This window comes from Curcuma longa, chromosome 1, assembly GCF_044706935.1.
Source record: "Curcuma longa cultivar G26 ecotype Majalengka, Jawa Barat chromosome 1, ITB_CL_G26_1.1, whole genome shotgun sequence".
Taxonomy (NCBI): domain Eukaryota; kingdom Viridiplantae; phylum Streptophyta; class Magnoliopsida; order Zingiberales; family Zingiberaceae; genus Curcuma; species Curcuma longa.
Window position 1 is genome coordinate 20470318 of NC_133861.1, and position 22561 is coordinate 20492878.

The window sequence follows — 22561 nt, forward strand, 5'->3', positions numbered from 1 at the left end:
TCGCCGGTTTCTTTTCCTTTCTTCCTTCCTTTTTCGCTTTCACTTTTGTTCGCCAAATCGAAGCGCATTACAGCGCAGCAAGCTTCGCGGGGAAGCATGGAGTAGCAGTGGCAGCGCGGAAGAGCATTGGGCTTGTGCTAAAGAAGAAGAAGAAGAAGAAGAAGAAGAAGTAGAAGAAATTGAAGCGGCAGCGTCGGTGGCTGACGCAATGAAGGGTTTCGTGGTGATCTCGACCACTCCGGCGTCGAAGCGTCGCTGTCGCTCCTCCTCGGTGGCGGTACTCGTTCTCGTCGTATTTTCCCTGCTCGTGCCCCTCTTCTTCCTTCTCGGCCTCCTCAACCGCTTCCCCTCCGGTAAGTCGCACATTTCGTCCCCTCCTCTCCATTCCTATTTGCTGATCTGCGATCTACTGGTATCACCTCGAAGCTGGTGGCATTGCCTGTAATTTGGTTTGCGGTTGCGTTCTTTCTCAGTCGGATTTGGATCTTACTTTATGGTTATGGTTTCTGGTACCCTGCGTGCTTTGTTGAATTGGTGCATTGAAACGATCGTAAAGTGTTCGTTCTGATCCCCAATTTGGGGATTTAATTTTCTGGTCTTCCTCTATGTCAAAACTGAACTTTTGTGTGGCATCACCTTAGTCTTATGATTCCTCTTGTTTCTTGTCTCCTGGCGCAGGATACGTCACAGATGATGATATCGTGCCTTGGGTAAGGTTACCTCCGGAGTGTTATAGATCGAAAGATCATTAATTTAAACGTTTTATGTGGCAATTGTAATGTTCGTGAATGCTGTTGTGGCACAGGAGAGTACTCTGTATGGCGTTGGTACTTCTTCAAAGGTTTTTTCTCGCAACATATTTTAGTTGTTCGCTAGTTACAGTTGGTTATGTGGGTTACTAATATATATCTTTTTCATATCCTCTGCACTTAGTTCGGTTCATATGAAGGTGACAGTCTAAGGATCAAGAATCTCGTCAAAAAATTTGACCCTGCGTTCTCAAAGGTTGCCTTTGGTTTATTGTTGTATTTTTCACCATCTACATGTTTTTTCCTTTTCAATCTGAAGAAAAAAACTGATTTTTTTTTTTAGATTGTTATGCAAGTTTCCTTTCTTTCTTGAGTTCTAATATGACTCACTTTCAGTTCATAAATTCTTTTAATTACTGTGTTTGTGTATTTGTCAGGATCTTAGCTGGAATCACATGCAAAAAACTGGTACCTTTCTGAATAAGAAACCTGCCAAGAATTCCACGCCACTGATTGAGGAGGGGAAGGGTCCAATTTCCCAACCATTGACAGTGATTATGACTTCACACTCTGAGCCAAAAAATAATAGTGCCTATCATAAACCAGAAACGATCGTTCATGACACCCAAGGTAAGTTGTAAATTTGCTAATTTAATCAGCACAAAACCTGAATTCTATTTAAGCACTGAAATTTAGTTTTCAGAAGTATAATTGATGAGGCTTGCCAGCTATTTGGTGAGCCTTTTATCATAACACGTTATACTAGCTTCTAAGAATGCCAATGTGCATTGGTTAAAAAGCTACTAATTTCTGATAACTTTCCTCCTGAAATTGAATGCTGTTGTTTACTCATATTTTGAGAACACTACTATTCCTGAGATGGAATCGGGGTATTCCTAGTTCGTTTTTATCTAAAATATCTTCACATTTTCACATATCTTTTCAGTGTAGCAGCTGGTGGGAGAGTTCTTGGTGGTTGTTTTTTCTAATGTTGATTTATCTTGTAACTTTTGTAGAGATTTTATGGCTTTTGCTTATCCATCTTGTTTATTTCTACAGTTCCCCGTGTACCAAAAAAACTTCCAACATCACTTCCATATTTGAGTAAGGTTAGCTGTGATATTTGACTGCAAATTGTTGTCTTTACTTGATGGGAAACTGTAATAGATTTAAAATGATGACATGATTAGAGATCTCTCTTTTCTTCAAGTCTCTTATTTATGCTTCCCATAAGTGAATTCCGTTTCATGTTGTATAACTTAAAACTTCAAGTTCAATAACAACCCTAATAAAATTTACTTATGTTTGAATTTGACATCCATGCAAACTTTGGATGTATTCTCTTCTGTCAGCATGGGAGCAGTGATGGCATGAAAATAAATGCTGGTGGAGAAAATGGTGATGGAATAAAGAAAGATTGTCAGCGTGAATTTGGGAGCTATTGCTTATGGTCTGTAGAACATAAAACAGCAATGAAGGATTCCATCGTTAAGACATTCAAAGATCAGCTTTTCGTTGCTAGAGCTTACTATCCAAGCATAACAAAATTTCATGGACAAATGAAGCTATCTCATGATTTGAAGCAAAGTATCCAAGAACATGAACGGATACTCAGTGAAGCAATTGCAGATGATGATCTTCCAAAATTGTAAATCTTAACTCTGATTACATGCTTTTTTTTTCTTTCTATTTTTTGGTTTTTTTTCTAATATAATATATATATGTGTGTGTGTGTGTGTGTATGTATATGTATCCAGCTTCTTACAAATTACAATATTTTAGGATTTCTTCTTAATCATTTTTGTCATCTGAAGTTTTTATGTTAAGGAATATATGAAAGGCATTGCCCTGTTCTATATCCCTGGATGAATCTTTGTACTTATTGTTGTTCATAGATTGTTGAAATGTTGTTAAAGTATTTTATGTTTTGCTTACCTAGGTTTCTTGAAATATACTCCATATAGATGATCAGACTGTTATAAGACCATCAATGATTTACGGGTGTAGTGTAGCAAGCATTAGAAGGTAAGTATGCATTCATGAATTTGTATGTTTACTTAGAAAGACAGAGAAAAGGTTGCCATCAGACAATTAGGTGGAGCTTTGAAAGAGGAAAGGATATCAAACAAAACTTCAAACATTTCTTCCCTTTAGTGCTTTGGACATACAAACCTGTTCTCGTTGTTGCATCCCCAAATTGTGCTTGTCAATTGCATCTGGTTGGTGTTTTAGATGGAAACAGTGAAATGATAAAGTATCTCTGTTTGAATTAATAGAAACTATGGTATTTGCTTCTAGTTTTTTGTTGGTTTAGAAATCTTTGAAATGAACTTGTGGATTTGTGGATGATAGATCTGCAAACTGGTGTTGATCTCATGGAACTGGCTGGCAGTTCTAGGACTGAGGATAATAATATATAGATTTGCAGATAGAAACTAACATGGTTATTTCTTTTCTCTTTCAGTGCGGAAAAGAAGACACAGAAGATGGAAGAGATAATTGCAAGAGCTAAAGCATGCCCCGTGGATTGCAATAATGTTCAGAAGAAACTAAGACAAATACTTGATCTCACCGAGGATGAATCTAATTTTCATATGAGGCAAAGTGCATTCCTCTATCACCTTGCTGTTCAGACAATGCCTAAAAGTCTTCATTGCTTGTCGATGAGATTGACATTGGAGTTTTTTAAATCTCGGTCAACTAGCAACCAGGAGTCCCACCCTAACCAGTTTGACAATCAAAATCTTATGCATTATGTGATTTTCTCCAAAAATGTTCTCGCAGCTTCAGTTACAATAAATTCAACAGTAATGAGCTCTGAGGTGCTTATACCTTTTCTCATAGCTGAGCGAAATTTTGGATGCTATTTTTTTTGTTTAATGAATTTTCTGTTAATTTTTATAGGGCAATCAAAATATGGCATTCCATGTTGTAACAGATGCACAAAATTTTTATGCTATGAAGGTATGGTTTCAAAACAATTCTTACAGAGAAGCAACCGTTCACATTATAAACATTGAAGAACTTAAGCCGAAGCACCTTCCCAATACCAGCCTATCAGCACTGTTACTGTCTGAGGAATTTCGTATATCTGTTCATGGACATGATCAACCTGCTGCAGAAACAAGTGCCACATACATTACTGTTTTTGGCCATTCTCACTTTCTTCTTCCCCAACTCTTTAAGAACCTGAAAAGAGTAGTGGTTTTGGACGATGATGTGGTTGTTCAGCAGGATTTGTCACCCTTATGGAACTATAACCTGGGTGGAAAGGTGATTGGAGCTGTTGAGCTTTGTGGGATGAGACTAAGCCAACTGAAAAATATTCTGGGCAGAAACATCTATGATGTGAACTCATGCGCTTGGATTTCTGGATTGAATATTGTTGATTTGGACAAATGGAGGGAGCAGAATGTGACAGCGATATATTTGCAACTTCTTCAAGGCGTAAGTGATATAGCTCTTAGCATGATCTCGGCACTGAATTGTATTCTATAGCCAAATGTCCATTTAGAACAAAAGGAGATTTTTTTGTTGCATAAACTTTAGTTTTCTAAATTTTTAATGTGTTTAACACATGGTTTTCTAAGTTCCAACAAATTTCCTGATCACATCTCTTCACCAAAATAGTGAATATACATTCACCACCGTTTTCTGTTTGTATGTCTTTGCCATTAGTTTCCCATCTAATTGGAAGTTTGTTTGTTTTTTCTTTGAAGAATTATATGTTCGACTTGTTCTTTATTAAGCCTCCTTTCTGCTTGAATGAAATCTCATAATATGCTTTGGCCCATTACAGTTTCAAACGGAGGATGAAACATCGCTTAGAGCTGCAGCACTGCCCGCAAGCTTAATTGCATTCCAGAATCTGATTCAACCCTTAAACGAGAGCTGGTCTTTGTCAGGGCTTGGTCACAATCATGGTATCAATGGAGAGGCTATAAACAGTGCTTTGTCCTTGCATTACAATGGCAATATGAAACCTTGGCTTGACCTTGGCATTCCAAAATACAAAAAGTACTGGAAGAAATTTCTTACACATGATGACGAGTCCATGGTTGAATGCAAGGTGAATCTATAGTTCTTGAATGAATCAGTCGATGCAGTTTGCCAATTGATTTGTATATTCCATATGTTCAGTGAATGAGTTGCATTAGCAACATCCATTCTCCCAGCCACACGCAGAATGCTTGAGTTTGTGTTTACAACTCGATCTTTGCCAAGTTATTACTTGACAAGGTGGAAGACAATGCCACCTGCTTGATAGAAGCGAATCAAGTAGAGAATTGAAATTGAAGTTGTCAAGTTGGAGAGATCTTTGCTAGAACAAGAGATTACATTTGGGGTCTATTAACCTTGCCACTTGTACCCTGGATTAGATTGGTGCCCCTCCTTGATGCTAAAGCAGTCTCTTTTTAAAATTTTTACAGTAAAAGATAGAACAGGTAGAACATTGCTGTTCTACAAATGCAGTTCTTCAACCTGTAATTTCACCGGTTTGGTCTCAATAGACAGGCCACTGTTTTGTAAATCTGTATCATCATGAGTGTTTTCTTTTGGATTTCTCTGTGTAATGGATTTGTTTAATCTTCCAGTTGTCTTTTTTGGAGATAAAGACAGGTGAAGGAAGAACAAAATTAACGTTGTGTTCAGTTGGAAGGAGAAAGATGTTCCAACTTTCTAGACAAGATTGTTTAATTTATAGATTCATGGTATTGCATTAGGATGTAATGAGAAGCTTCAAATTTTAATTAGTTTTACTTTAAGCATCCTGATTTCTTCAATTATCACAAAGAGGATCAATGTTTAAATTCTAATAAGAATGAATAGTTTAGAGGTCAGTCTTTAAATGTACATAGTTATGTTTTGAATTTACATGGTAGACAAATCAGGGGAAGATCAATTACCTCTAGGATTAGTCGGGCGAAGTCCGAACAACCAAGGTCGGGTTTCAATTTGAGGCATACTTGGAGATAGATTTTGTGGTTGAATAGCTTCTGTTGAGGCTCTGCAGGGAGCATCAACTTGCCAGGAGAAAAATTCTATTTTCAGGAAGTTTTCTTCATGATCTTCTGCAGCTTGTCACTGCTGTGTATGCTCTTTGTCAGCAAATATATAAATACAGTTAATACTTGCTATAACTTGTTGCCAGAGGCATAAGTGAATAAGTCCAATTAAATTAATTTTATATTGTTTAAATTTATAAATTTATTTGATAAGATAATTAAATTACATCAATTTAAACTGTTGAAATGATTTTTTTTTATGAGTTTAAGTTTGATTTGTTTAGATATTATTAAAATTTTAATTTGAGTTTATTTGAACCAAATTATTGATTTGAGATTACTTTAATTTAGAATTTAATGTTTAGGATACTTTTTAAGATTAACTTTTAATTGTGTATAAGTTATATTTTAGATTTACTTAATCGATATAAATTAAAGAGAAAGATCGTTTATCTCCCATATTAATCAGGTGAAGCCTGAACATCTATATAACTAAAAAATTTACTTTAAGATTAGTCAGTAGGTGAACTAATATTACGAATACCTTAGAGATCTTCTTTTAAATATATATAAATTATGTTTTAGATTTACTCAGCGGATAAAAGTCATCTACTTTTAAAATTAATTAGGCGAAAGTCGGAACATCTGTATAATAAAAAAAATACTCTAATTTAAATCAAAAGTAGAGTTTTCTTTTTACTATTTCCATTCAAATGATGACACTCTCTTTTGGAGAAATAAAGATGGTGATGGTTTGGGCATATACTTTGGCTTTATACACACACCGCTAGAGACAGACATTATGCTTAATTATGCGGTCACTGTGATTAGGGCATATTCATGATCACAGTACTGCTTTTAATTTCCATCACTCAAATCCCCTTTCCTTTTATATATCAACTGCATGCCTATGCTATTCATTATTCCATTCATCCAGGGATGAAACTTTCACCAAGGTATTCTCTATGCACAGCCGCAATAGGTATAATTTATAGCAGAAATTAAAATTTATTTGGATCCATTACAGAATTCGATTTAGATATATATATATAAAAAATTAAAATAGTCCTTGGCTAAACCCAAGTAGGCTAATACTATTCTATGTCCTTGGCAATAGATACTATTTAATTAAATATCGTAGATAATCAAGTCACCGATCAACGAATAGACTAACATATATGCTCCCAGAAGATAATCATCGAAAGAGGTGAAAAGACATGAAAAACATTCTAAAAAAGAGTTAAAATGGTGATGGAGCTGAATCCCGATAAACCACTGCGACATTTAAATTAGAGTTGTGTGAGAGAAAAGAGATTAAGGGTTTGGGGAATTAGAGTTTTGTGTGTGCATGCATGTGCCCTTGAGTTATCAATGTGTTCAATATCTGAAACATAAACATTTATTTAAGATTTATTTCAAAATATGTGCTACTGTTTATGGTATATTCCGATATACATGCTTCCATTGTTTATGTCTTTTAGAATATTTTCTTTATTTTTTAGGAAAAATAATTTTAAGATTTCATGATCTTATGGGTGAATTGGTATTATGAGATGGCTCAACCCAGGATCCAAAACTTGAAGTTGAGATGAGATCAACATATGAAGTTGAGCGGAGGTCGAGATCAAGATTGAGATCGAGATGAGATCGATATGTGAAATCGACAGAGCTGCAGAGGTCGAGATTGAGGCCAAGGTTGAAGTCATCGCGCGAAGGATGAGATTGTTAACTTACTATCTTTGATTTTGATTGATAATCCCACACTCTTTCGGACCTCAGTAGGTCACGTGGCAGCTATAAATTTCCGTCCTATTAGGGACCAAGCGCAATAATACGGATGTGTTTTTTTTTGCTTTCTCTTAGTACGTGCTCAAGGAATAATCAATTGATTGATTAGACGAAGAAAAAAATAATTTAAAAAACTTTATAACACATACAATATACAATATGCATATCTTAACTCTTATTCATATTTTTTATTTTAATAAATAATATTTATATTTTTTATAACAAAATAAATAACTTTATTTAGTTATGAAACATTTTCATTTAGTTTTATATCAAATGCACAGTTGAAAAATTAACCACAATAATCATACAAAGTGTTTCATTTAGTATTTTTTTAATAAATATTATTGTATAATAGTACAAAATTATTTCTAAGATATATATGTGCATATATAATCATGTGTAATCTTCAAATAAATTTTATATGACATTAAAAATATTAAAATGCTTGTGAGTTAATTTCATTTGGGGAATTTACTACAACTGTGACTTTAATTATTCAAATTTATTAATTAATTAAATGCTATTATTTTCATTTCTCCAATTATAAATACTTTTTTTGTTTTTTAATTTTCTTTTTTTTTCAAAACTTAATTAATGAACTTCTTATAAAGTCAAAAGCACAAATCTAGTGGTGTCAAATAAATAAATTGACCTACCAACCCAACTCAAGTTGAAAAATATCAAATTAGAATTGAAAATTTTAGGATTTAAGTCAGATCAAGTTGGATCATAAATTTAACTTAAATTTGTTTGAGTCACATTGAGTTCTAGTTGATCCAAATTTAGAATGAAGAAATTATTTGGAATTAAATTAAATTTTATTTTAAAAATTAAGATACTTTATATATATATATGAATGACAGAAGGTCAGTATCATTGATGAAATATTGAGATAGAATTGAAAAATTATCAAGAACATAATAAAAAAATCTTTTTTAATCAAGTTATTCAGATTAGTTGGGTTATTTGGATTCAGATTTATAATTTTTAGATTGAATTCGTGTTTGAGTCAAGTTTAAGTTGGGAATTTTTTTATAATATTCTTGTTGCTTCGACCTGACTTGAACCTATCCGATTAATCCGAATTGACACTCCTATAAGAACATTTTTTTTTCTTTTCTTATTAAATTTAAGAAATGAATTTTCATGACTTTTTAATTATTAATTCACCTTAAATGAGAAAAATAATTACAATCAAAATAAAATAAAATAAAAAAGGAAATATTCGGCCAATCTTTTCATTTGTATAATTAGAATAGTAAAAACTTATTAATTTGCTAGCTCTATCTTTTCTAATCTACTAAAGTCGTAATACTTTAACTATACACGCCGTACTATGATGTTTCTTTCAATAATACATTGGGTGACGAATGTAAAGAAGTATGTTATTGTCCCAATAATAATGAGGTTAGTATTTGTAATGAATTCACCATCCAGCGGTCCTACGACTATATATGAGGAAGATAAATCGAGAAATTACAGTTGATTATGAAGAGGACATTGCCTCGACTTCGCCGAGATTCGACATTTGTCAATTTCAATAAATTTGCTCCATCGTAACTAACTCAACTATGTCCTGGAAACAACTTTAATCAATACTAATAAACTATATTATAGTAGCTATAATTCATAACTATTGTAATATGAATATTTCAATTCTAATAAATTATATTATATATAGCAACTATTATTCATAACTATTATAATATGTACATTTTATCTCTTATCAATACTAACTAATATTATATTATAATCATATTTAAATACTATATTATATAAACTATAGTTCATTTTAGTAGAAAAATGAAATCCGCCCCATATAGTTCATAATTCTTATAATATCGACACTTAATCTTTGATCAATATTAGAGTCAATGTTATTTTATAGCGACTATAAATCATAATTGCTACAACATAAACATATTATTTCTGATCAATACTAGTTAGCATTCAGCTACAAAATCATAATTGTTATAACGATAACAATTACAATTGCGTAGCAATTATAATTTTATAATTGATATAATAACACTAAAAATCAAAACAATTTTGAAAAGTAAAATGTATAAAGGTATAGTGTATTCTTTTGATAATAAATATATAAAAAAACATACTTTGATTCAATGGCGGAGCCAACCCGGGTATACGAATTCTTAGACTAGGCCGACGGTATACCCCAGGCTAACTCTTAAATTTTTTTCTCTCCTCCCTAAATCCATTTTTTTTTCTTCTCATCGACGTCGGACCCCCTAGGCTACAGCTCGGGTGATGAGAAGCGTGGCTCCGCTCTTGCTTTGATTCTAATAAAAAGTGTCTTGCCCCATGCATGATTCAACAACAAGACGCTGAACGGGATACTGAAGCACTCTCGATTCAAATTATAGTTACAACATATTATAGGATATTTTTCTCTAATAGGATGAAAAATATACAGACATTAACTATTGAGCAAAGAGCCACTTGCACTTCCAAATTTACTCGATAGGTGAATCAAGATAGGTGGTTGCTTGCCTTTAAGATTAGTTGAGTCTAAGACCCAAATATTTGGATTATAAATAAAAAAAAAAGTGTGCCTGATTTAGTATTGCATTTTGTCCATTGGATCCCCACATATTTAGTTCAATTTACTTATTTAAATTAGTAGTAAAGAGTTTAGTTAATTACTTCTCTCAAATATATATATTTTTTGATAATTCAGATTTCAAATTGTTCGGACAGATTAATCTTAGAAGTAAACAGTTCAATTTTATAAAAATTTTCTTCTGACCACTAGAATAAATTCAATAAGTATCCACATTGAAACTAAACTATTGACCTCCACGATCGACTTATCCTTAGAGCATGATCCACAACATGATCGCTCCATCAAATATTAGTCTGATCCATTCAAATAATCGTATTTACTGCTATTTTCTATAAATTTTTTTCTCTAAATATAATGTGTGCATGCTCCAATTGAAAATCGAACCATAGCGCTATGAAGAATCTACCAATAACTCTATCGTTGCATTCTACCCCCGGGCACTCAAATACTCAAGGAATGAATCATCTAACAAAACATTAGAATAGAACAATTCTCAAGGAATGAATCATTCTCATTACCTAACATTCCACTCTAGTAAACACCATCCAACTTACCACCCAAAATAATTCTTATTTAATTTCTAAAAATTAGTGGCGCGAAGAATATATCCCCGCACTAAGCAGAGTTCCCAACAAACATACTCGAGGTGACCCACGCCTCTTCGGTTTTATTACACCAATAACATAAAGGTATTAAAGTAAGTCACGGGTGAAATGGGTACGTTTTGCGTTCCTATAAACTTGGGCTTGACCGAGGGCAAAGCATCGCGATCTTATTCTTCTCCGCAAAGAAGCACACCGCTGAGTTACCGTCCCTATAAAGCTCACTCGCTCACGCTGCCTCTTCTAGGTTCCTTCACACGCCGTCGCCGTCGCCGTCGCCGTCTCCTAAGGTCGCCGGTCCTTTGCCGACCTCTTCCCCTTCTGGACTTCCTCGATCCGATCCCTGGGTGCGGCGTCGGAAATGGCGGAAACGCGGAGGAGGCCGAAGACCAAGATTGTGTGCACCCTAGGTCCGGCGTCGAGGTCCGTTGAGATGGTCGAGAAGCTGCTGAGGGCGGGGATGAATGTCGCGAGGTTCAACTTCTCCCATGGATCCCATGAGTACCACCAGGAAACCCTAAACAACGTCCGCACCGCAATGGAGAACACCGGAATCCTCTGCGCCGTCATGCTCGACACAAAGGTCTCTCCTTGCCCTCGGTTTTGCTCCTCTATTGAACGAATCGTCGCGTCCCTTTAGATTGCCTTTTTATTAGATTATTGTTTTTTTTGTCGTTTTGTAATTAAAATACGACTGAGATGAATAGATCTAAGGATCTACTGTTTTTAAAGATTTGTCGTTGTTTACTGATTAAAAGCATTGTCTTTGGTCGTTTATGTGACTTTCACTCTGTTTTTCTATGGCCCGTCCTTGTTGAGCTCTCGTTTATTCCATGGCTGTCTACTTGATTTACTCTTGCTCGTTGCTTGGTGATTATTTGTACCGTATGATAAGATATACGTTTGAGAGCTTAGAAAAAACCATTCTTTGATGAACCATATAGTATAAAATTAGATCAGACTTGGTGTTGGTGGACTACTGTTGGCATTATCTTGATCTATCTGGTGCTTAAAAGGATATTTGTGTTGTCACATGACAAGTAAATCAAAATAGACCTAGAGAACATTCAATGGGGGATAAGATGACACAAACATGGCATAGAGAAAATTCAGGAGGCATTGTATGAAAAAAGGACTCAAATTTTGCAGGAGTGTTCAAGATATGTGATATCTCAATGTGGTGTATCTTAGTCTTTATATTTCTTTCCTGTCTAGCATTGTTTGGAGCGAAAGAAATTTGGTCAGCCTTAGAGGGATAACATTGTTCCATGGTGGCAGGATAAGATTTGTGTTTCTTATTTCAAATAGTTGGGCTCACATTTGTTCATCTTTTGTTGTAAAGAAGTAAGGTTCTGAATAAATACTAACAATTCTTTTGGATTTTGGATATCAATAAAATATCTTGTTAGAAATGTATCTTGAGTGCATCTATAAATGTTGAATCTAACAGAGCAATTGTCAATGAGATAACCTATTTGTCTCTGTTGGATATTTACTCACTATACATATACATTTAGGAATGTAGACAGTTTGTCCAAAGATGGTCGATACTAATAGTCTCTCCACTCGTTTTGTCAACTTTATCTACAATTATAGTCTAAACTATAAAACCTTAGCTTAGTTAGGTTACCTCCAGGGGCGGATCCAGGATTTCATATTTGGGGGAGCCATATAATGAAAACGATGTACTCATTTGAACAAAAGAATTGCCCAAAGATACATATCAAGGACCTAAGTACAAACTTACATACTTACATATTCAGCTGAAACTCACCCGATTTACTTCTTCTCTTCGACTCTTCCGGTCTGCCCTTCACGCCACTGCCGCCGTCGATTGACCCTGTTACCGGCACTGTCCAATCCACCCTTCACTCACCGGCGTCCTCAGCCACCTTGCAGATCGCCGGCAATCCAAGCTGAAGTTGTTGCCGCCGCGCCCGACGAAGACACGAAGAAGACGGAGGCGCGATCGGGACCCAACGAAGGCAGACTCGCGATTTTTAGGTTTCCTTATCGGCTTATCGGGTTGGTTTAGGATCCAATAGATCAACAACCCATTAACCCTAAAACCTATTAACCAGTAACCCTAAGGGTGCGTTTGGTTGGGGGTCGTCCGTGATTACCTTGGTTATGTGATTACCAAGTAATCACATAACCAAGGTTATAGGGAATAAAACATAACCTTGTTTGGTTGAATGCTGTTTGGTTTAATGCTAGGTAATGAGACAAAACCTTGTTTGGTTGAAGGTTTTAATACATTACTTACTTTTACATTTACTATATTACCCTTATTTACTTGTTTGGTTTAATTCAATTATAATCATTTTTACAATTCAATTAATTTGATATTTAATTATTTTAAAAATTAAATTATTCATTATAATATTAATAATATAATATATATTATAAATTTTAAAATTTTGAATTATATGCTCGTCATGCGATCGAGTTGGAAACCAAGCCGATGAATTAGATGCCCCTCTTGCGATCGAGTTGAAAACCAAAAATCCGTTCAGTTTGGGTATCGACCACAATTTCGATGACATATCACTGCAATTCTGAATTGGATCGGCGATGACTACGATAATCCACTCTAGACACTCCACAACAACATAAAAAAAGATGAAATCAGCTCAATTTCCACATAGCACACTTTCAGTAGATAATATTAACTCTACAATAATAATAATTCAAAGATAACAAAATAAATATTTTTCAAACTCAAATGGAAGTTTCAAGCTCCCAAAGACAATGGAACAGCAACAACAAATACAGAGAAAGAACTTTAGCTTCATACAAAGCAATGGAACAGCAACAACAAATACAGAAGAAACGATCACAAAGAGCTTCCAACTTTAGCTTCATACAAACTGGTAGATCAATCATAAGCAAACAAACAAACAAAAGACATGCAGCTTCCCAGAAGAAGTTCTGTGGCAATCACCATAAAGGGATCCTTGCATGCACCAACAAACTATCAACAAAAGGTCCCCATAGGTTTATCTACCTTTGTAATGAACTCCTTTGTGCCCACAATGACGGATCCAACTGGAGCACCCAATCCTTTTGACATACAAACCTGAAGCAATCATAGTTAAGAATTCAAATTATCAACTCTAAAAACCACAGAAAACTAGAAATTAAAAATTGGTTCTTGGGTGGTTCAATTTACAATATGGAAAGTATAATGACCAGAATAAGGAGGAAGCATACTAAAGAAAACTGAAAGATTTAATACTGAATAAACTGTGACATACCGATACCGAGTCAGCAGATTCTTGGTTCCTGCAGCCTGGTAGCATTGTGGAGAACTCCCACAAACACAAATGAAAAGTTAATCATTGTATGAATTTTTCTAAACAAAAGTTATAACAAGAGCAATTATGTTCATCTCTTCCCTTACTGCTAATTGATCCATATCAACCTATCATGAAAATACAGCAGTTGCAAGTATTTAATTGAATTGTAAAGAAGAAATCAATCTGTAGGTGGAAACACAATTCTAAGATAGAGCTGCTTGAACACACTGAAATACTGATGATTTTGGAAAGAGCTCATCAAACATTACATCTTTGAAATAATAACTAAAACCTCACCAGTTTAGGATAGAAGGATGGATAATTTTTCTAAAACATAGCATCGTAAGCAATTCAGATATTTAAAAATAATTAAATAACAGTAACAGAATTAGATTCTCAGCCATGCATAGCATGAACCTATTGACGTGTTAAAAATGCATAATTACAAAAATGAATTATCTAATGGATAGTGGTTTAGTGATAAAGAAAATTTAGGAATCTAAAAATCCATCATAACCAGAACATAAATGAATCACATGAAAGATAGAATATAATTGTACAAACATACTTATCAATTAGTTGAATATTATAGAAAAGGAAACAGGTATAATCCATAGAAATCTCCTGAGCAGGTTTGGGAGGAAATATTAGATGGCATCCCATTGGGGGTTTGCAGGAACCATATCCACATTAGAGTGAATGAAGTATGATTCAACAAACTGAGCAAGGGAGGGGACCAACCGATACAAACTGAGCAAGGGAGGGGACCAACAGATACAAACTGAGCAAGGGAGAGAACAAACTGATCATTGGAATCTAGGTCATATGATGCAATTGAAAAGAAAGCAAACATCTTATTTGAATTGATAGAAGAAAAAAAACCTAAAATCTATAAGTAGGTAACAAGTGGATTGAGTTAAGGAACGGTAAAAACAACAACCTTGAGGAAGAAGAATCACCGTGAGGAGGAGTGGTAAAAACAACAACCTTCTTCATTTTTCACACAAAGGAACGGGAAGAAGACTCACCGTGAGGAGGAGGACGAGGCCGAGGTCAGGAATCGCCGCTAGGGTTTCGCCGGAAGGGGAAGCGCGTAGGTTTTTGCTCGGGTGAGACGAGGGCTCGCGGAGACGAGGGCTCGCGAAGGTTTTCGCTCGATGAAGACGAGGCTCGCGGAGGTTTTTGCTCGGGGGAGACGGAATCGCCGCCGCTAGGTTTTTGCTCGGGGGAGACGAGGGCTCGCGGAGACGACGGCTCGCGGAGGTTTTCGCTCGGGGAAGACGAGGCCTCGCGGAGGTTTTCGCAGGTTTTCGCTCGGGGGAGGGTTTTCGCTCGCGGAGGTTTCCGCTCGGGAGGGTTCTCGCTCGGGGGACGGATCGCGGAAAAAGATGGGTAATAGGGTAAACGAAATTAGGATAACCCCGGAATCCAGGATAACCAAGATTTTACCTGGTTTTTCAATTCCGGGTTGGATTCCCTAATATGCTGATGTAGGATGACGTGGCGGGAATAAAACATTACTAGGGAATCACCGATTCCCTAAACCAAACAGGGTTTTATTTGATAACCTTGGATGGATAACCAAGGTAATCATGGATTACCCCTAACCAAACACCCCCTAAGGGTTTAATCTAAACACATTAAAGGTTCAACTTGGGCTGGGGGGGCCATGGCCCCCCTGGGCCCCTTAATACATCCGCCCCTGGTTACCTCATGTTTTGCACTTTGTAGTTTGCACTTAGATGGAGGGAAGGACATTTTATGAAAAGGTTCTATTGATTTTGTTCATGTATTTTAACCAATGTTAAATGCACATCTCACAAGGTTTTACCATTGTTTGTGTACTTGTCATCCATACTGTTGTTTCATACCTCTGGTATAGAAATTAGACTGTTTATAAACCTGTGTCAGATAGATTGGTATTTTAGATAGAAAATGACATCAATAGGAGAAAGTAACAATAGTTACTAAATAGATTGATTTTGAAGAAAAACATGAATTTTGGAAAAATAGTTTTTCTTTTCTTTTCATGATACATGGATACTTATTTACTACTCTGTTAATTTGATACATGGCATATACTTGTTTATCTGTGAAGTTAATTTGATGTGCAAACGCCATTGTTGGTGTTTTCCTTACAATTTCCATGACAATTGGCAGGGTCCAGAGATACGGACTGGGTTTTTGAAAGATGGCAAGCCTATCCATCTAAAACAGGGTCAAGAAATCACTATAACTACAGATTACAGCATAAAGGGTGATGAGAAGATGATATCTATGAGCTACAAAAAGATAGCAGTGGACTTGAAGCCAAACAGTGTCATTTTGTGTGCTGATGGAACTATCACTCTGACAGTCCTTTCTTGTGATAAGGATGGAGGAGTTGTTCGCTGCCGCTGTGAGAATTCTGCTCTCCTTGGTGAGAGGAAAAATGTTAATCTTCCAGGAGTTATTGTGGATCTTCCTACTCTAACTGAGAAGGATAAGGAAGATATCCTCAAATGGGGTGTTCCAAACAAAATTGATATGATTGCTCTGTCCTTTGTACGCAAAGGTTCTGATCTTGTAGAGGTCAGAAAACTTCTTGGCGAACATGCCAAATCAATTATGCTGATGTCCAAGGTCTGTTGATGTTTCTTAACTTCCTGTTATTTCTGTATGTATCACAAAGATACATTATCTTTGATTATACTTGTAGGTTGAGAATCAAGAAGGGGTGGCCAACTTCGATGACATTCTTGCAAATTCAGATGCTTTCATGGTTGCACGTGGTGATTTGGGTATGGAAATTCCTATTGAAAAGATATTCTATGCTCAGAAGGTGATGATTTTCAAGTGCAATATACAAGGAAAACCTGTTGTAACTGCAACTCAGATGTTGGAGTCTATGACCAAATCACCACGACCAACTCGAGCAGAAGCAACTGATGTTGCTAATGCTGTTCTAGATGGTACTGACTGTGTGATGTTGAGTGGTGAAACAGCTGCAGGTGCTTATCCAGAGGTAGCAGTTCAAACCATGGCTAAGATTTGCTTGGAAGCAGAGTCTTATTTGGATTATGGTGCTATTTTTAAAGGAATTATGGCTGCAGCACCAATGCCTATGAGCCCGCTGGAGAGTCTTGCATCGTCTGCTGTTAGAACTGCCAACTCTGCTAAGGCATCTCTCATCTTGGTCCTGACCAGAGGGGGAAGCACAGCAAAACTAGTAGCGAAATACAGGCCTGCGATGCCTATTCTGTCTGTAGTGGTTCCAGAATTGAGGACAGATTCCTTCGACTGGTTCTGCAGTGATGAAGCTCCTGCAAGGCACAGCCTTATATTTAGAGGATTGATCCCAGTTTTGAGCTGTGCATCTGCAAAGTCTTCAGACAGTGAGTCTACTGATGAAGCTATCGAGTTTGCTCTTCAGCATGCAAAAGCTACAGGGTTATGCAAACCTGGAGAATCTATTGTGGCACTACACCGTGTTGGAGTTGCATCAATTATCAAGATCATGACTGTTAAATGATCTACTGACAATTACCTTGAAATTTCTCTCATTCAGACCAGTTTTTTTATCGCAAATCCCAGTCCTTTGTTTGGGACAATTTTGCTAATTAGTACCTCAGTCCCTATTTTGGTCGCAAGTCTTTTTCTTTTTAAAGGCTTGCTTACTAAAATAATTTTGAAGCAACATAGTTGCTTAAACTTTGATATATGGCTTAATTTCACAGGATAAAACTTGATATTATGAGATTTTTTGCTGATATTCCTCTCAGAGAGGAGTTTTGTTTTTTCTTTCTCTTTTCTATGTCATGCATTTTTCTTCTAATAGGTGAAGTTGGTATGATATAGTTATTCACTGTCAGATCTGTGCTTCAATTCAATTTACCTGTCTATGACTTGTTTATGCGGTGGAGTTTTGATATTATGGGATTTGCTGATATTCCTCTCAGGGATGGAGTTTTGATATATTTTTTCTCTTTTTAATATCATCAGTTTTTCTTCTAATAGGTGAAGTCAGTATCATGCAGTTATTCACTGTCTGATTTGTGCTTCAATCAAATGCTCATGTCTTGGCTTATTTATTTTCTGGGCCAAATGTATGTGTATTTGTGTTCAATGAATTCCCATTGGCATCATGCTCTAGTTTAATCAACAAAATATACCTTCTCCCTTTATTTTCATCTCACATTTCCATTCAAATGTAATGAATTAGCATTCAAACACTGTAATCTTTGAGATGATTTGGTAGTGCTACATTGAACCATTGCAATTTTCTGATGTTATATGATTTTCGACCCCACTTAGTGGGATAAGGCTTGGTTGTTGTTGTTGTTGTATATGATTGGCACATGAAAAAAATTGAATCCTCGTTTGAGTACCTATGCTCAAACATCAAAGGAAGAGACAAAAGAAAAGGAGAAAATCTTTCGAAGGGTTTGAATCGAGTGACATATTGCAGTTTGGAAGTTTGGAATATGAAGTTCTTTATAAGATTTTACTTATTTTAATTATCATCATTGTCATCATCAAGCTCTCTTTGTGCTTATTTCAGTGCACTTCTTTCTTTTCTTAAAGGATGAAGTTTGTGAATTAGAAGCTCACAGATCTCAACAGCTGTAAGAAAAGAAAATGCAAGAAAAGTGAGGAGGTATCAGTTTTCATTACTTAAGCTAGGTTTTTTTTTTTTTTATTTACATTGTGTGCTTGCATGAAGTTATAGTATACTTATAGATGCCATTCCATATCCTAACCTCAGTTAGATGTTTCGATAACTGCTAGTACAGCTATTCTGGCAGAAGCCTTAAGTTGCTACACTAAAATCTTTCCCTAAAAATTTGCGAAACTTCAAAACAGATGATGTTGAACAATAGCTTGTTTCTTTCTGTATCTGCTACACGAAAGAAGTGAGGATACTTTTGCATGCATTTATTTCTCATTTTAATGATCAATATTTTGTCAGAATGGATTCCTGTTTTTTGATGTGCAATGTATCTCAAAGTCATTGCAGTTCGAGGGTTGGTGTGAGTTCCACAAGGAGTTTTTTGAGAACAAGTGGCAGGTTAACTAAGAACTGGATGTGAGGATATTTGCAGATAGCAAACTTATATGGTTGCAAAACAATCTAATTACTTTTACTATGGGACAAAATGGAGTGAACACTATTGACTAATGAGGCACTTGTAGATACATATAAGTGTCTTAAAATTTCCTGATGCTTACTGGTTTAATATCCATTGATTTGAATGCTTAAATTGAATTTGGATTTTGAAAGGTGGATTTCAGCTCAATTTGAATGGCCATAAACTTGTGTTTGAGCCTAAGGTCAAGTTCCTCTATCTCAGAATACTCACTTAAAGTAGCATCACATGTTGTGTCCTTACAGAGTCACAAAATTTGTTCCACTTTTTCATTGATAATAATGTGGCAAACTGATTTCCTTTTTATTGCTCACTTCAGATTCACTTTCTTAAAGTTTAATGGCATTAGAGGTACATGGTTCATGCATCTTCCCAAAAGTTGATAGCAAATGATGCCATCTTACTAATTAAAACTAGATCTACACTTTGCCTGCAGGCAGGAGAATCCAATAGAAGTAACTGTAACTTCTCATGCCACCACAAGGCTTGCTGTATCGATCAACTCAAGAACCTATCTGAAAACTACAACACGGCCTTACAAAGGTAAGAGGCTACTAAAAAGATCACGCGATTAGATGATGTCTGGAAGAATTGACAGGTTAAGCTGTTGCTTTCTAAATCATTGAGGTTGGATTGAGATATCCGATAAGGTTACTGAAACGTGGGCAACTCCATTTTTTTTGTATAAAGAAGTGTGTGGCAAATCAGTTTGATGGCTAGAAGCATTCGAAAGGTGTCAAGTTCTTATGTGGAAGGTTGATGTCCACAGGTTGAGGCATAGTTTAAGGCGTGCATGCTTACATTGGATTTGCTTTGTTATTATTGTTGTTGTTGTTTTGTATCGATGCATGCATGTGATCTGTTCTTCCTGGATTGCAGGGGACTTAAATATTGGGATGAGTACAGTGTTGGGGTCTTGTGATTCACAATGGAGACTCCTGAGGAATGTTAAAGAATGATGACCATGTCAGTGAAGGTAAGTCTGTTAATCATATCCTTACAATTACTATGGCAATCTAATCAAATAGGAGAAGATTTCATTCATTTTAGCCCTGGACTTCTGATATCTGAAAATGCACATTATAGTTTCAATATTGTTATTTACCTCCTCCACATGCCCTTAATTATTAGAATCATCAAAAGAAATATGCTGGTTCTACTTGACCAAAAAAACTATAGATAAAACACTTATATATATATATATATATAATCTTTAATAGTATGATTAAAATTGTTTAAACTTGATTGAAATTGCTTGAATATGAACAAACCACTATAAACATGTAGCAGTCAACAATATAGCAACCATTCAACAGATGCTATAATAGTTTTACAGTGAGTTTGACCATGAGGAAATGATTTTGATTAAGTTTAATCAATTTAAACCATATTGGCAAAGAATTTTTTTTATATAAAAACACTTTATATATAGTATTTTTTTTTCATATTTTTCATATCGAAAATATCCTTATTTCAGCACTACTAAAACAGATATGGAGTAGTTGCCATGTTAAAATATACTAGTTCTACTTGGTCAAAAATACTAAACATATACATAGAGCATTTATATATATAATTTTTTAAAACAATTTGATTAAAATTACTTAAACTTGATTGAAATTGCTTCATTATAATCAAAATCACTATAAACATGTTGTAGCCGTCACAATGATTTTGATTAATCAATTTAAACCATATTAGTAAAGAATTTTTTTTATATAAAAACATTCTATATCTAGTATTTCTAACAAGTCTAACTAAAAATAAAAATAATTTACTTTAACATATTGTAACAATTACGGTATAGTTATTACACGATGTAGTTGTTACACCAACGCTAGAATAAGATATTTTTGGTATAAAAATATAATACAATACCTTTTTATTTTATTTTTAATAACTATCCTCTATAAATACCTGCCCATTATACTTTCACCACCAGTGTTGTGGATTCATATCCCTTTGTTAAAGACAAAGTTTACTCTAAGGAATTGACAAAAGTATGGGAGATCTTCCATTAGGCTTTAGGAGCAGGACCAGGTTGTAGGTGACAGAGTGGCAATGGGATTAGAGGTCCACACTGACTCTTATGGGGTATGAAAAGACTGCTGTAGGTTGATTTTTCTAAAGAAAATCATTTGTGTTACTATTTTTTTATTTTCATTATTAACGCACCTTCGTATTTATTTTAACATTAATATTTATTATTTATAGATTCCCCACTCATTATTTGTGGGTCTTACACCTTTGTATTTAACACGTACATTTTTTTCTCATTAACTACGTTTTTTTTCTGTAAAAAAAATGGAACACGGACTCCACGATCATCTGTGAAGAGGTAAATCGAGAAGCTGTTTAGCCATGACGGAGGAAGATATTATTTCGATTTCGTCAAGATTCGAACCCTTATCCTCTTTTGCAATTCTATTCCGTCGTAATCAACTCAGTTATATTCCAAGATATCTATTCATATTGATTGTAATACCATTTGAGTGTTATACATCCTGGAGCATAAGAGGGTAAGGGTTTAAATCTCGGTGAAGCTGTGATAATATTTTCCTCCATCGTGGTCAATTGTAATTTTTCGATTTACCTCTTCATATATGATTGTGGAGCTACTGTAATGATGGATTTCATCTTTTATAAAAGAGTAATATAACACTCATACATTAACACCCATGTGGATGCTCTAAATCCGTTGAATTGTCAAATGGATGTAGTGCTGTATATTTTTTGTACTAAATATATATTTATTTAAGTGCTTTTGTACTAGTTAATTAGTAGAGCACTAAATCATTATTTAGTGGCTACTATAACAATATATTATTAAATAATTTAAGTAGCTATTTAATAGATGTTGCAATAATTTAATTTTATTTTTTTACTAAATTAAATTTTAAAAAATAATTTCTTTTAACTGGTATGCTGCAATAAGTATATTTGTGGTATGAAAATTATGAAATTCTTTTAAACCTATTTTTTTAAAAAATGTCCTTCTAATGATTTCTAATAATTAGGGTCTCTCCTTTATTTTTTGGCCAATTATTTTCTTTTTTGAGATCCTTTTTCTCCCCTTTAACCACCCATGTGGCTCATCCTTTGGAAATTATGGGCACAATGGCCCTGTATTTCCTCAAGTTTGGTCACTAGTGAAGAGTTGTTGTCTCTCCTCCTTTCGCGATCATATCGCTACGCAAGGGGCTCTATTATTGAAATTAGGCTTACGCTTTCGTTTTCATTAAAATCTTGTTGCGTGGTACCCTCCCTCCTCCCTTACAAAAATAACCTTTGTGTTAGACAATCACAATACCTTTTGTGCCATTAAAACCCTAAGTTACGATAAGTTCAAGTCTAGCCCTAACTTGATGGAGATTAGATAAATCCTTTTTAACTACTTTATTTTG

At 35.1% G+C, this 22561-nt stretch overlaps 2 protein-coding genes across 2 annotated transcripts; both read left to right on the forward strand.

The window, feature by feature from the left end:
• Window positions 1-208: 208 nt before the first annotated feature.
• LOC141839975 (putative galacturonosyltransferase 7) lies at window positions 209-5263 on the forward strand. Its single transcript, XM_074727849.1, has 10 exons — window positions 209-353; window positions 679-710; window positions 806-841; window positions 934-1005; window positions 1187-1379; window positions 1809-1858; window positions 2102-2397; window positions 3214-3571; window positions 3654-4196; window positions 4549-5263. The coding sequence occupies exons 1-10, from the start codon at window positions 209-211 to the stop codon at window positions 4828-4830; spliced, it is 2007 nt and encodes a 668-aa protein (XP_074583950.1). The 3' UTR covers window positions 4831-5263.
• Window positions 5264-11005: 5742 nt separating this feature from the next.
• Window positions 11006-17778, forward strand: LOC141834904 (pyruvate kinase, cytosolic isozyme). Its single transcript, XM_074722301.1, has 3 exons — window positions 11006-11315; window positions 16192-16653; window positions 16730-17778. The coding sequence occupies exons 1-3, from the start codon at window positions 11094-11096 to the stop codon at window positions 17540-17542; spliced, it is 1497 nt and encodes a 498-aa protein (XP_074578402.1). The 5' UTR covers window positions 11006-11093; the 3' UTR covers window positions 17543-17778.
• Window positions 17779-22561: the final 4783 nt, after the last annotated feature.